The 14,919-nt window shown below is 36.3% G+C and overlaps 1 protein-coding gene across 8 annotated transcripts in view; it reads left to right on the top strand.

Moving 5' to 3' along the window:
- The window catches only part of rbfox3b (RNA binding fox-1 homolog 3b), a 245,994-nt gene that overhangs the window by 199,668 nt on the left and 31,407 nt on the right, over positions 1 to 14,919 (top strand). For all 8 annotated transcript variants that reach the window (XM_059561849.1, XM_059561859.1, XM_059561902.1 and 5 more), the window contains one exon: positions 12,319 to 12,555. In XM_059561849.1, coding sequence (XP_059417832.1) covers positions 12,319 to 12,555 — 237 coding nt within the window. The remainder of the gene's footprint in view (positions 1 to 12,318; positions 12,556 to 14,919) is intronic.

Raw genomic sequence — 14,919 nt, forward strand, 5'->3', positions numbered from 1 at the left:
TGTTGATTCTGTAGTGGATAAACATTTGATATATTTTGCTTTGGGTATATCTAATGGGCAATTGTTTTGCCTGAGGGAAAAGTTTCCTAACTAACGTTTGCCTAACGATACTTATATCAAATGCAAACCTTATTTTAGAGTGCTCTTGTCATTTTAACCAAATAGTTTGCTTGTCTTTATTTAAAATTTTTTTACAAATTCTTTTATAATTGTATTATTTTTCATCAACTTAAATTAAGCATTATTTTTTATCAAGGGACTGCTGAGGAAACTCGGGCCTTGATAGAGTGGCGGGCGGCCAACGAAAGGCTTTTCACCGGGAGGCGCAATTCCTCCAAAAGTTGATGGGAGTGAGTATTCATTTTGAGTGCTTGTATAATTCCCTGCATGTCTGAAGGTTTGGAGCTAGATTTGGACAGTCTTCATCCATAAAAATTAATACGTTATTGAAGTGGAATCATGTAAATCTTTATGGTTTTGTTTTGCCTATAGGCATTTTGTTCCACTTCTGGTTTGGCCATAACTGCCAAACAGGCAAAGAAAAAATTGAATAACCTAAAAGATAAATACAAGGTAATCTGCCTGTTTCTCTACTCTCTGTTACTGAAAGAGGCTTACCAAGATGTGTGTAAAGACTTTCCGGTCATATTTGAAACCTAACATAGATGCATTGGCCCTTACATTTTATTTTGTAAAATGTAGTTTACTCCGTTTACATTGTTTACTCTGAGACTGTAAAAAGAATAGTTCACCCCAAAATGAACATTCTGCCATTCACCTACAATTTTAAGTTGTTTCACACCTGTATACACTATTTATTTATTCTTTTTTTTTTTTTTTTGCTTTACACAAAGGAAGAATATTTGTAACCTAAGAGTTCTGGGGCACCACTGACATGTGTAATTTTTTGGTGCCTCAAACTGTTAGGTTACAAAAATTCTTAAGAATATCTTCCTCTGTGTAGAGCAAAAATAAAAAATGTCTAAAAGTGTGGAACAACGTGAGGTGAGAACATGACAGCATTTTGCTTTATTTCAGGAGCTTAGGGACCCACCCACAGGAAAAGGGGTAGAGGCCGGTAGTGTGACTGCTGCAACCTGGCAGTGGTACACTGCAATGGATGCTGCACTCCAGGGGCAGCACTCAGTTACTATGCCCGTAGTTGTTGCATCAAACCCACTGCCACTACAGGTGGCTCAGTCAGCACACCAGGTTCAGCCCCTTCTGTGGAAGCCAGGAGTAGCCAGCAGTCAAGAAAGAGGCGACGGGACAGCCAGGCTCTTCTTTAGTTTCTAAAAGAACAGGCAGAGAGGGAAGAGGAGAGGGAGAGAGAAGCATTGGCGAGAGAAGAGGAGAGAGAGAGGGCAGCAACAGCCAGAGCAGAGACATATGTCTCTTTTTGAAAAACTTAATAAATTCTAAATTAATGTTGTATTTAATGATAAATGATTTTATATAGATTATTTGAATAAAAAAAATAAAAATGAATGTTTCAATTTCAACCCTGGCAAATAATTGTTATAGCAACAGTGTATTCTTTATATTTACAACAAAAACACAAATAATGTAAAATAATGTAATATCCAATGTCTATAGTGGTATACAATTATTTACAATCATGCAGTTAAATCTCAAGAAGAACATACCAACATTAAGAAAACGTATAAATGTATCTATACCCATCTACTTGCACATTTATTCATACCTATCTTTCTAATTAATGTCATAGCTATTTCAACTGTTTATGTTGCTCTTTTAATGAACATGACAACATCTGGAAAGGTTTACTGTCTAGATGTAGTACTGTTCAGTTAGACACCCAGGCAGTTCCACGGGAGAAGAAAGCTGAGCAGCCAGACGTCCTCGGAGATGGTTCCCTGATAGGTCCCTCTCACCCACTGCTGCATTCTCACCATCCTCGCGGTCTTTTTGTCCTTGGCTTTCCTCCTCCTCCTCCAAGAGATCACCTCCCATCACACAGATGTTGTGGAGGATACAACAGGCACCAATCACCTTTGGGGCGAACAGTGGCCTGATCTCTAGGGCCCGCAAGAAAATTGCACGCCAGTGAGTTTTTAACATCCCAAAAGTGCGCTCGATGATGTTCCGTGCTTGTGCATAATGCCTGTTGTATCGGGCTTCAACTTGGCCTGTTAATCAAAAATCGTGTAGAAAATGTGTAGTGTATTGCAAATTCATAACAGTAAAAATTTGGTTTATCGTGTGTGTGTGTGTGTCTGTCTGTCTGACATAAAAAAAGTGTTCTTACTTGCGACAGGCTGGCGGTATGGGGTCATGATTGCAATAGGATGCTGCAAGCAAGGGTATCCCCCATCTCCCAAAAGATAGTATCCAGCTGGTGAATACAAAGCCTGCTGGTACATTGGTGATCTGCGCAGCACAAGGGCATCCTGTACAGAGCCTGGATTGCCAATATACACATCTATAAATATGCCTTTAGCATCACAGGTGCCCTGTAGAATGATGGAAGGGAAGATCTTTCTATTTATGTAGCATCTTTTTTGTGGCATTGCAGGAGGAACAATCCTGATGTGGCACCAGCAGCACAGCGGAATGCCTCATGGCCAGCAAGGCCCCCCACCTCATCCATTTCCTCTGCTTTTGGAAAATGAATAATTTTGTGGAGGATGGTCATCATCTCCTCCACAACATTGTGAACAGTCCTACAAACTGTTGAAAGTGGCATGCTGAAGTCATCTGATGTGACCCTGTAGGATGCTCAACAGGCAAGCCAATAAACCGTAACAAGTACTTCAATTTCACGGCTCCATCCATGGGCTTTTTGACGGGGCAGCATCTGTACCAGCATGTTGATGCTGTTCCTGGAGAGCCTGAAAGCTGGCTTTAAATCCTCTCCAGAAAAAACTTGACCAGGATTGGTACCTGGTCATTGATCTGTGAATACCTGCGAGTGGGACTTTGTTCCTGTTAAAATATATAGATAATATATTAAGAATGTTTTTACTTTTGTTGTATTATGTATTTGTTATATGTATTGCTTTTAAAAAGTTGTTACTATATGTATTGTCGTTGCATTGTATTTATTATATTTTTGGATTTAATATAAGCTATATACTCAGTTGTTTTAAGGATTTTGTCTAAAATTTACTAAAATCTGCCATAATTAAATCTCCCTCTAACATTTGCTCTTTTCGTGAAGTATTTCTTTATACTCTATTTCGGTTTCATTCATTTATTGATAAGCTCTAGCACAACATTCATCCCAGAGTCTAAAAGTTGTAGCCTATATGATTATTATAGATATTAAATTGTCCTGTTTGTGTTAATGCAGTAATATGATGTGCACCTAGCTATATAAAGATGATAAACTATAAACTTATTTGAGCACCACAAAGACAAATAAAAGGTGTGTGAAGTGTAAGCTAGTTAATTTAAATGTTATCAACTGTCAAACCTATTGTACTTGTCAGTTTATTTGGTATACTGAAAAATCTAATGTAGTCTCATTACATCCCTGCAATAGTTTACATAACTTTTTGTGAGATAGTACTTTGTAGTCTGTTGATAGGGTGCCTATATGATACATTTATAATAAATTTTTATTATGACTTTTCATTTGGATATACCTAACTAAGTCCACATAAGTATATGGGCAGTTTATGAAGAAAGAATAATTAGAAAAACGTACAATGCTAGAGAGACATGCTAATATGGCACGTCTCTTCGCCATCCTCCGCTGCATCCTGGCTTTTCTTTGAAGGATTCGTCTCCTCCGTTCGGCAGCCTCCTCTTCAGCATCTTGATAAATAGCAATTGCAATGGCAATCCTAAGCTGTTCGATTTTGATTTACACTTATTTACAATTGATTTACACTTTTCAACCGTATTATTTAAATTGTAGCTGAGTGGGTTTATTGCTAGATTGTTCTTAATGAAAAGAGGCAGTTGTTTCCACATATTTTATTTATTTTGAACGACGTAAATATAATCACAGTATTAATGTTACCTGAACCACATATTAATGTTTAATAGTTTTTAAAATAAAAAAGAGACAGTCGTTTAATATTATATTCAATTTCATTATAAATATAAAGTGAAAATAATCAGAGTAGGTAAATATTAGTTTTTTAATACTAATATATTTAATATATTGAAAATAAAAAAGAAGTTAATTCAAGTAAAACATGCATGCTGAGTGAAGCTATCAAGTACGCTGCCGTTCCATTTGTAGAATGACTGGACTCGCGTCCTCCCGTCCTCGAGAGTTCGTTCTTCTGAGTCCAACTTGGCATGTCCAAACTCGGAAGGACGGAAGTCCAGACTCTGCGAACTTGGTATTGAGAAATGCCCTGACTGTCTGTTGTTGGTCTCAAGTTCGGTGTCTATTCCCGCAGTTCCCCTGGCTGTAAGCCAAAACGTGATTGGTTGAAGCGATAACGTGCTACGATTGGTCAGCTCAATGTGGCCGTTATTTGATTGGCTTGAGTAAACGGTGGGTGGAGTCCACTTATTTGTGGATTTATCTGCACGTCGACGCTAGAAGTGTTTCAAATCCACAAATGCACAGGAACCGATCCACAAATGCGTGCAGTGATTTACAAATGCACAGACAGCGGTTCACAAATAAATACCAGGTAGAGTTGTGTTTGTGACATTAAACACATTTGTAAATATATATATTTTTATTTGCAAATCTCATTTTATTTATTTGTGAGTTTTATATTTTTTGTGAAACTCTGTACATTTATTTGTGAATTTGATATATTTTTGTGAATCTTGTTACATTTATTTGTGGATCATAATCTATTTATTTGGAATAAAGCATCAATTCTCACCCCATATATAACTGTTCTGTCTCGCGGAGGAGCTCATTTGTGTGCATCTGTGTGAAACACGCATAGGATAAAAGAACGACAGAAAGAACGGCTCCCCTCCAGCCGCGACTCGGCTCCCATCGTTCATGTTTATGAGCCGTTCAAAAGAATCGGTTCGTTCGCGAACGTCACAACTCTACCAGACAACAGCTCTCTTCTCAGCGTCGCAGATTTGGTGCATTTCCTCTGTGAAATTCAGGTTTGTGTATGTTTTATTTTATCTATAAAATCTTTACTGTGCTTTAAATCATATTTAATGCAAAACAACATACAGAGGTGTAATTCGACACCTAAACGAGAGTCGAGAGTCTTTTTGCATGATTGAAACGCTTTGCATAAACACATGACTTCATTCCTAATGATAATAAATATAATTATTATCATTTGGATGATAAAATGTCCTCAGAACTGTCACTGTTTGTTTATTGGCAGGTTATGTCAGTCACTCGCAGTATCTATCGGCTGTGAGTGAAACGCAGGACGGCGGTATGAAGTTCAACGTTCACCCGCAGAGGCGAGTTCGTCTCCGGCACGAGGACCAGCGCTGATCCGGTGGATATTGATTACACTTGAATTAGGCTACCTGAATTTTTAAATATTTAATTTTTACTTATAAAATATTTGTTAAATGAGTTTAAATGTAGGCAATATTGTATACAGTGTAAAATGTGCTGTATTGCTGTACTCATTGACAATAAAGGCCAATGTCATGTATACTGGTGGTTGTGTGGAGTACTATTTTACAAAGGTTTAGAGAAAATAAAAAGTTAATATTACTCATTAATAAAAACAGTTAATATTACTCATAAATATTGTTTTTAAATGTTTAAATGTTCAATTATTTCTACTTAATTTTATTTGTTAATGTACCAGATGCAGTTACTCAGATTTACTTAATTTTTTTACTTGCATTTACTCAATTCATACAGTATATTTCATTGATTTCACAGCTTTAAAATTCACTCAATTTTTTGGTGTAAAAATGTTTCACCAATAAAATTGAGTAAATAATAGTTAAACTTTTTACAGTGTAGTGTGAGGACTGTTTGTCTTAATATAAAGTATATGTCTATTTTTATGTCCAAAATATATTTAAATATTATATGATTAATGTTTGAAACACAATAAATTAATTGAATATCTTAACTTTGTGGATTTAAGACTGGTTAGAGATTAGGTTGACTCATTAAACTAATAAAAATGACAAAAACACAAAATAAAATGACTAAAATTTTAACTAAAATAAAAACCACCTTATAATACGGTAACAGAAGTTAACACTAGTTAACTAAAATCGACTAACATTGAGCAGTTAATTTGTTTCAGTGTATATTAATTTTTATCTAATAAATGCAGTTAAAAATATTAATACAGTACATACCAATAAATGCAACTGTGCAAATTTAGTTCATGAACTAAAAAAAAGGTACTTAAAAAAAAAAAATTATATATATATATATATATATATAAATTAATATTAAATGTAAAAAAAAAAAAAAACTTTTTATTACAGTAAGTGGCCAATACATTGTCTTTCTAACTTGATGTACTAAAATAACTAAAACTAAAACTGAAATAAAAAATAAGATTTATATAGACATTTATAATAATTATAATAATAATGACATAAAACAAAATTACAAAAAGATGAACTTAGATTAAATTAATGTTTTTTTTTCATGTCAACTAATGTGGTTAACTAATGTTAACTAACTGAACCTTCTTTTCAAGAATCTGAATTCTTCTTAAATTTTGTCTTAGAAAAAACAACAACAAAACTGTAGTTTTTAAAATTATTTCCAGGATTATTCTTAATTTTCAGGAACTAAGACATAAAGAAGAGTTTGAATCTTGTGAGTGTTTGGTCTTCTTGGACTTGATGTCAGATTTTCTCAAGCTCTCAGGAACGATCTTTCTTCTTTCAGAGATAATTACTCTTAATAACCGTCCCATTAACAAGATGAGGATCATGCATCAACACTTTTATATCCTTCATATCTTCATCTCTGAGCGCCTGAGGGAAGGCGAACACGAGTTCACTTCATCCTCCATCGGAACCACAGCAAACACTCTTCTGAGCAGAGATATATTTCATTATATTTCAATCGCAGCGGATGATGTAGGGTGTAGGCATAGTGTAAACTCCAGTGAGAAAAATCTAGTCTCCTCTTGGCTTATATTAAAATTATCTGACATTTTTTCTTCACAAGTCCTCGTTTTGTAGGCTACTTCGAAATCATGACCAGTGTTTTGTTTTGCTCTCTCCTCTGCGTTTCCACATCATCACTTCCCATCGGAGCTTGTGCTACACTTTTGTCTTACGTAATCTGCTGGAACGCCTCTCTCTTGTGAACGAGTGTACGACAGTTAGCATAAGCTAGAGATTACGCTTTGTAAAGTTTTAAATAATGGATATTTTTCTTACACAAAACATATTAACTCATTTCTGGCCTTTATTAACTCCTTGGAGCAGAGTGGAGCACTTTTTATGATGGATGGATGCAGTTTTTTGGTCTACAAAATCTCGATCCCCGCATTAATTGCTATTATTAAGCCTGGAAGAACCTACTCTAATTCTATTCGTCCAAAAGACAAATCCAACCTGATCTCCCTGCAGTTCGTATATTTTTGACAAGATGGCTAATTCGTACAAACTCACACGAGTTCATGCGATTCGTGAAAAATCGTACGTATTAAACAGGGGCGCAAATTCGTAGGATTTGATACGAAGGACCACACCTAACCCCAGTTGAATTGGAGTAAGTCTTGCACATTTGGGTCATGGTCAGTAAGTTTCTCTCAGTCAGGATGTGCTGTGTTCAGGACGGTGGAGGGTTGCTCTGTGTGTGTTTGTGTAGGATGTGTGTGTGGTCCGCTGAGAGTCACAGGTCGCCTCGTCGTGTGTCATAAGAGTTTAAAATGATCTTCTGTCTTTGGGCTTTATTAACACACTTTCAGCTCTGGGTCTCGGAGGATGAACAGGTCGTGGATGCCTGCTGCAGACTTTTACTGCCATACTGCAATCTCCCAAAACACACACACGCACACACACATCTGAGTACGAGAATATAAAGCTTTCTCTCTTTATTTGTGTGATACTGTACGTGGCCGTTTAATGCAGAAAATAGAGAATTATCAGTAACAGTTTGCAATAGTGTTTGCATGAGCAAAATGGTGCTGTTGTTTGTGTGTGTGTGTGTGTGTGTGTGTGTGTTTTTTAGCTAGAACTAAAACTATAAAAAAAATTATAATTCGGAATTGAAATAAAACTGAGATAAAAAAAAATATATAAATATATACAATTACTTAAACTGAAATAAAAATTAAAGCTGAACAGAAATAATTGTAATATTACAGAGAAATTTTAATTAAAATGAAAAAAAAATACATTATATATATATATATATATATATATATATATATATAAATATATATATATATATATATATATATATATATATATATATAATTCAAAATATTAACAAAAACTATAATGGAATATAAATAAAACTGGATGACTCTAACCCTGACTAATGACTTTTTTGTTTCTAATTGTAATCAAATTATTTTGAAATAAATTTAGGAGAAACATTTGAGCTCAAGTTTAGAAGAAACTCAACTGAGAACTGAAATCTCCTGAGCATCTTTCCTGTCTCAGCGGATTCCTCTCACTCGTTGGTTGAGTGTTCAGGTTAATGTCTGAGGTCAAACGGCGCAGAGCGACGCTGAGACTCTGAGGGCTGGGATGTTTTCGGCAGAGCCGCTGAGACTGAGGACAGACAAGCTGTTAGTTTTGCCAAATTTATTCTCTCACAAATGAGGTGTAAAAACGACACAGCGGAGCTTTCAGCTGCGCAGAATGAAGACTAATAAGTGGCAGGCGATGGACAGAGCTGCTGTAAATTGGCCTGCTGCCCCTCGGCAGCTCTTTCTTGTGTTGTTGAGCAGTAATTGGAGGGAATGAGGGGGATCCTCCAGCACTTGCTGCTGGTTAACCCTGAACTGCTGCATTATTTTACTGGACTCTCAGCTGGAAATGATCAAGTGGTTCCTGCTGCCCGACCATTTGATTCCTCCTCCTAACGTTCAGTTGTAATCACCTTTGTAAGGAAACTGTTTGGCATTACTGTACCTTTAAGACACACTTGAATTACACTATAAAAAATAAAAAAAATATATATATATATATATAATGCCTCAGTCTTGGTATTGCCGGCCCGAGATTCGAACCCACAACCCTAGGGTTAGGATTCAAACCCAATGGCAGGGAAATGTAAAAAATGTTCTATTTCTATAAATTCTATTTGTCAATTTGCTTATTTTAAATTGTAATAATATTCCACAGTTTTACAGTTTTTAATGTAATTAGAAATAATAAATATATGTTTAAACATTACATTAGCAAAAAACAAAAGGCTAAAAGAAAAAGTGTATAATGCCATTGTCATTTGAAAATGCCATTTAGTTTGTCGTCCATTTGCTTTAATGAAAACACATGGATATACAGTATTAGTAATACAATTAACTTAATTTTACATCAAAACCTTTCCATGTTTACGTTTTCAAACTCTTGAAACCTTTTCTCCGCCCATATGTTAATGAGCTCATGATGTGATGTTATAAATCATACTGTAGGAGGAGTGCAGGACTGAACGGCTCAGCGCTGGTCTGGTGTGAGAAGTGTGTGTGAGTGTGTGGGATGTGAGGGCATCGGCGCTGGACTCATGAGGTTGAAGGTCTCTCTGCGTCTCCTCTGATTTACCAGCCTCTTTTTTCTCGTCTGGTTCATCTGCCCTCAGAAAATGTGTTTGTCACACACTTCAGAGCGGCAGCAGAGATCACACACAGCAGCAAGCGTAGCTTTGTGTTTCACTAATAAGCTTCATCTCCCTGCGTGACTCGCAGCACTGCCCTTTTAAAGAGCCTGTGTGTGTGTGTGTGTGTGTTTCGCTGCTTTGAAACTCAATGCTGCTTTGTACCATGTTTTGTGTTGCGTCATGAAAGTGTGTTTTCTGAGTTGTTAAGTGCACTAGATAGGTAAGTTTAGTTTGTACACTTTTGGGACTGGAATACATATAAACAGAAGCTACAGAATGCAAAATAAAAAAAGTAATTATGACTTTTTATCTTGCAATTCTGACATTTTTTCCTCACCTTTTTAGTTTAAATTTCACAAAAAACAGACTTTGTTCTCATAATTTTGAGTTGATATTTCACTTTTTTTTTTCTTGCAAATGAAATAGAAATAAAATAATAATAATAATAATCTGACATTTTGAAATTTAAAAAATCAGAGTTGCAAGATAAAAAGTCTGAAATACTAGCATGTTACTAAATAACCTACATACTGACCTACTAAATACTACTTGATATATTTGTTTTAAATGTATATGAGCTATTTTTTTTATATTATGCACTTTTGTTTGTGATTTTTACTTTCATGGTATTTTAATAGCATCAATTTGGACTTCCAGTTAATATTAGTAGATTTTCACAACCTTTTTTTTCTGTATTTACACTGCTTAAACTACCATTTATTTTAGTTTATATGAAATGTATTTAGTGGTAACCCTAACTTACAATAAATAAACATTAAAATAAATGAAATAAACTGAAATAAAGTAAAATATTAAACAATTTAATTCAGCTCATTCCAAAGTCAACATTTGTTTTGTAAACAAATCTGATATAAAAATGTATTAAAACTATAAAAAGACAAAATAAATACACAATATAATAGGATATACGAAATAAAATCTAATTCAGAATATTGATTAAAAGCTCTAATATTCTCAGTGATGCTGAAGGAAGATTGATTGATGTGAAGTAAAAGTAAACTGACCGAGCACTGATTCCACTCTCCCTGTATCAGCTCTAGACGCTCTGAGCTCTAATTGGGAACAGTGGTTTGTTCAGGATCTCTCTGTGTAGCTGTAATTCGCCCTCATTTACGGCGACTGACAGCTCTCGCCTCATTAAGACTCCAGGAAAGATATCCAACAACAACAGCCAGAGACAATGGAGGAAATCAAGTGCATTTATCTCCGTCCTGCATTCAGAGATTTCATTCACTTTATCTGTTTAATAGAAATTCTTATTTTTTAAAAATCTTTTTTACCCTTAAGTCCAGTGAAAGTGAGCCTTAGCCTACAGTGATCCACGTCTTAAAATTAGATCTTGTTTGTGAACATACAGTGTATGAACAATATTTGAGAGAAATAGGCCTTTTGTGTACAAAGAAAAAGTCTTAGATCTTTGAGTTCAGTTCATGAAAAATGGGGGCAAAAACAAAGTGGTGTGTTTATAATTTCGTATATATATATATATATATATATACGTATAATAATATACGTATAATATAAGTTTGCTTATGTGTTTTTTTGCTGTGTATCATATTGGATACAACAGGCTTTTATGGTTCATATGGTATTATATACAAGAATAAAATAGGGAGAGAAAAAAAAAAACCTTTTTTTATTCAGAGGCTCAGACTAAGCGAAAATATAGAATTTTTTCAGATATAAAAGACGTCACAGTAAAACGATGCGATGCACGAACAGAAGGCATGTTTGTACAAGTATACTATAAAAGGCTTTTTACTTACTAAAAAAAAAGGTCTAAACTATTAATCAGATGACAGAAGTCATGCAGTTTTGGTCATGTTGATCATTTAGAGGTTTTAGAAATGAATCATATATGACAGCGCAGGCTTTATAGAGTTGACTATAGCGCATCGCTTGCAGCTTGACAAACAGCACTGTGCAGAAAGTGTTTATGTGAAGACGCGTCTGAGCACTGCTAACATTAGTAACCTGTCAGGAAAATCAAAGCTCTCAGTCAAAACATCGTAAGGAGGCTGATTTCCCTTTTTTTCCGTGCTGTTGAAAGTCCCAGTGGCCTCTGGTTCTCAGAGCGGCTTCTACAACACAGAGTCTGTTCATTAGGAATGATCAAGCGTGTCTGTAATCATCCGTGAGATGTGATCGTTGTTTTCCTGGCCTATTTAAAGTGTGGGGCGGCCGAATTCCCAGATCGGCCCATCAGAGGCGTGGATAAAAATGCCTCATCACTCGCCTCAGACATGCACCGCATTGTTGGGATTGAACATACGGCCAGATTACTTACAAATTGTAGTTTGTTACTGATTACAAATTGCCTGATAAAAAAAAAAAAAATTTCAGTAATGTAATCTAGGTTACTTATACTAGGTACTACTTTTGGATTACATTTAGATTACTTTTGACCAAACTTGTTTGTTAAATTACATCAGCAGTGTTTAGCAACATCCATAATTGTGCATCTCATACATGGTATTATTTGACTGAGAGGAGTTTAGTCCAGAAATTCAGATGCATGGGTTGCAAATTAATTTCCATGACATTTATGTGGCTGTTATATATTGTGACATATGCGAAGGCCGCAGCGGTTCAATGTATGCTTTCATTTGCTCGTGTGTTTGCAGGGTAATCAGGAGGCCAGCAATCCGGCGGACGTGATGGCCCAGACCTACACTCCGCAGTTTGCGCATCCCCCGCAGAACGGCATCCCCGCCGAGTTCACCGCGCTTCCCACGCAAGACTACGCAGGACAGAACCGCGTCCCGGATCACGGCCTGACGCTCTACACGCCGGCACAGACCCACAGCGATCTGGCCAATGCCGACAGCAACACGCCAGCCATCAGCAGCAACACAGCACCGGTGCGTCAAACACACTCATCAACACATTACATACAGTCACCAAACTCTTCAGACTGCTGTACATATATATATATATATATATAACAATTAAACCTTTTGATAAAATATTACTTAAGTTATTAATAAATGTTTTCTGAAACAAGTTTGAAAGATTGAATCCATGGCTTGCAATAATAAAGCATAAGCTTTTAAAAGATGGGTGATTTTTGACCTGTAACACCACATTATGTGAAGGATTTTCAGCGTTGCTATCCTTTGGAATAATGTGCAATGATGAACTGTTCAATCTAAAAGACTACAAACATGCATTTAGAAAATGAATCTGGGTTTCAGCTGAGTTCACACCAGAAACATCACTTGAACTTCATCTGATGAACCTGAGTCACAGAGCATCTAAAAGTGGACAGGGTTCATCTCCCATAAGTCACTGTAAAATATTGGGATGATGCAGTGATTACGAAGCCGTGGAGGAAGCTGTGCATGAGCAGGTGTGTGAGGAGCTGCTGTGTTTTGGGAGTACATGCTCCTCTGTCCAAAATAATGAGGTGAGAGCGAGCTTTTGACGCCACTGTAACGACGTGTCACCTCGCTGCGGGTGGAATGACATCATCACTGTCATGTATTACTAGCTCTCGCTCCCAGACAGAATGACACCGAATAAGTGCCGTGTCTGTTTGCATCATTCCTGCTTCATGCAGTCGGGATGTTAATTGATGTTTCTGTGCTGAAGACTCGTCTAAATACCAGCACTATGTATTCAGTGCATTGGAGAGTGTTAACACGAATGCAGTGCAGTGGCCTTTATGCAGTTCCTGTTGACAGTTTCATTAGTTTTTGAGGCCTTGCTTAGCATATTGCATCTTATATAATAAGCAAAGTGTAGTTTTCTCAGCGGTTGTGCTCAGAAAATCGTCTCGTCTTTCTGTAATGCTCTTTTGGATTTCTGCTTTCTCTTTTCCTCCTGGCCTGTTTTCTTTATGCGTGTACATGCTGTAGCATGAATAATTTAGCGTAGCAGAAAGGTGGACACGCTCACTAGTTAATCTCGTTGGGCCAGGTGGATTTCTTTCTTCTTTGGCTGATAATGCTTCTCAGACACTCAGGGCCCTGTGCTTAAACCTCATTATAAATTATTATTGTGCTGATGGAGAGTGTGGCTTATTAAATGTGATTAAAAAATAAAAATTATATATATATATATATATATATTTATATATTCTACTATTGTGGGAGTGGCCTTTGTCTGTGTGATGTCAAACAGCCAAGAATCTGAGAATGTCTTGATCTGTGACAGTTCTCGTGATTTATTGGCATTAAAAAAAAATAAAAGCACTGGGTGGATTTTTATCATAATCGGGTGGTTGAGTACACACACTGCCAACACACATTTATGTTCAAACAACATGTAAAAGTGAATGTTGCATCCAATTACACCTTTAAGCTTAAATCTAATAATTTAGTTAGAATTATGATTACAAGAAGATTAATAGATACAAGAATAAGATAGAAAGAGAGCTAAAGCTAAATCATTGTGTGATATTAACCTCCACACGTCTCCTCGCGCCCCCCGGGGGACGAGCGTCCTCCCATTACCCAGGGTGCAGTGAGGCGGGAGGGGGAGGAGCGGGGTTGGTGGCCCCGTCTTCACCTGCGGCCCCAGAAACACACTGGCAGAGCGATGGAGTCAGACAGCTGTCAGTGAGAACAGTGCGTGTCAGAGCGCAGGCGAGAGCTATAAAAGAGCACAATGAGCCTCGTTACTGCCGGGACAGTGATTATCATAATGGCAACAATAAAGCTGACGGTCGTTACGCTGGTTATGATGATGGTGATGATGATGCTGGGGTGATTAATGCCGGGAGATAAATGAGAATGATGTATCGCACGGAGCAGCGTGTTGAGTGTGTGTGTAATGAATTATGTACTGCATGTGTCTGCATGCACATACGTGTGATCATAAATCACGCGCTGCATGACTCCACACCAGCACAAGCCCGTGTTTCGCATGTATAAAAAAAAAAGAAAATAGGTGAAAAACAAGGTGAATGTCAGGAAACTTGTAAGGAACTTGTTTGGCTCATATTTCACCCCAAAATCAAAAGAAATAAGAAGAAAAATAAAAAATACATCAATTCTATTTTTTTCTGTATTTTCAATAATAATAATAATAATAATAATAATAATAATATGATCATTTAATTTAAAACATGCTCATATTTCACCCTGAAATCAAAAGGAAAATAAGTCATTCATATTTTTAGAACATTATTTCATGACTTTTATACACATTTCCCCATTTTTCATTTCTTTAATGGAGAAAAAAGTATAAATAATGTTATTTAAATTACAGGATTTGTAGCATTA

This window comes from Carassius carassius, chromosome 1 (assembly GCF_963082965.1).
Source record: "Carassius carassius chromosome 1, fCarCar2.1, whole genome shotgun sequence".
Classification (NCBI taxonomy): Eukaryota; Metazoa; Chordata; class Actinopteri; order Cypriniformes; family Cyprinidae; genus Carassius; species Carassius carassius.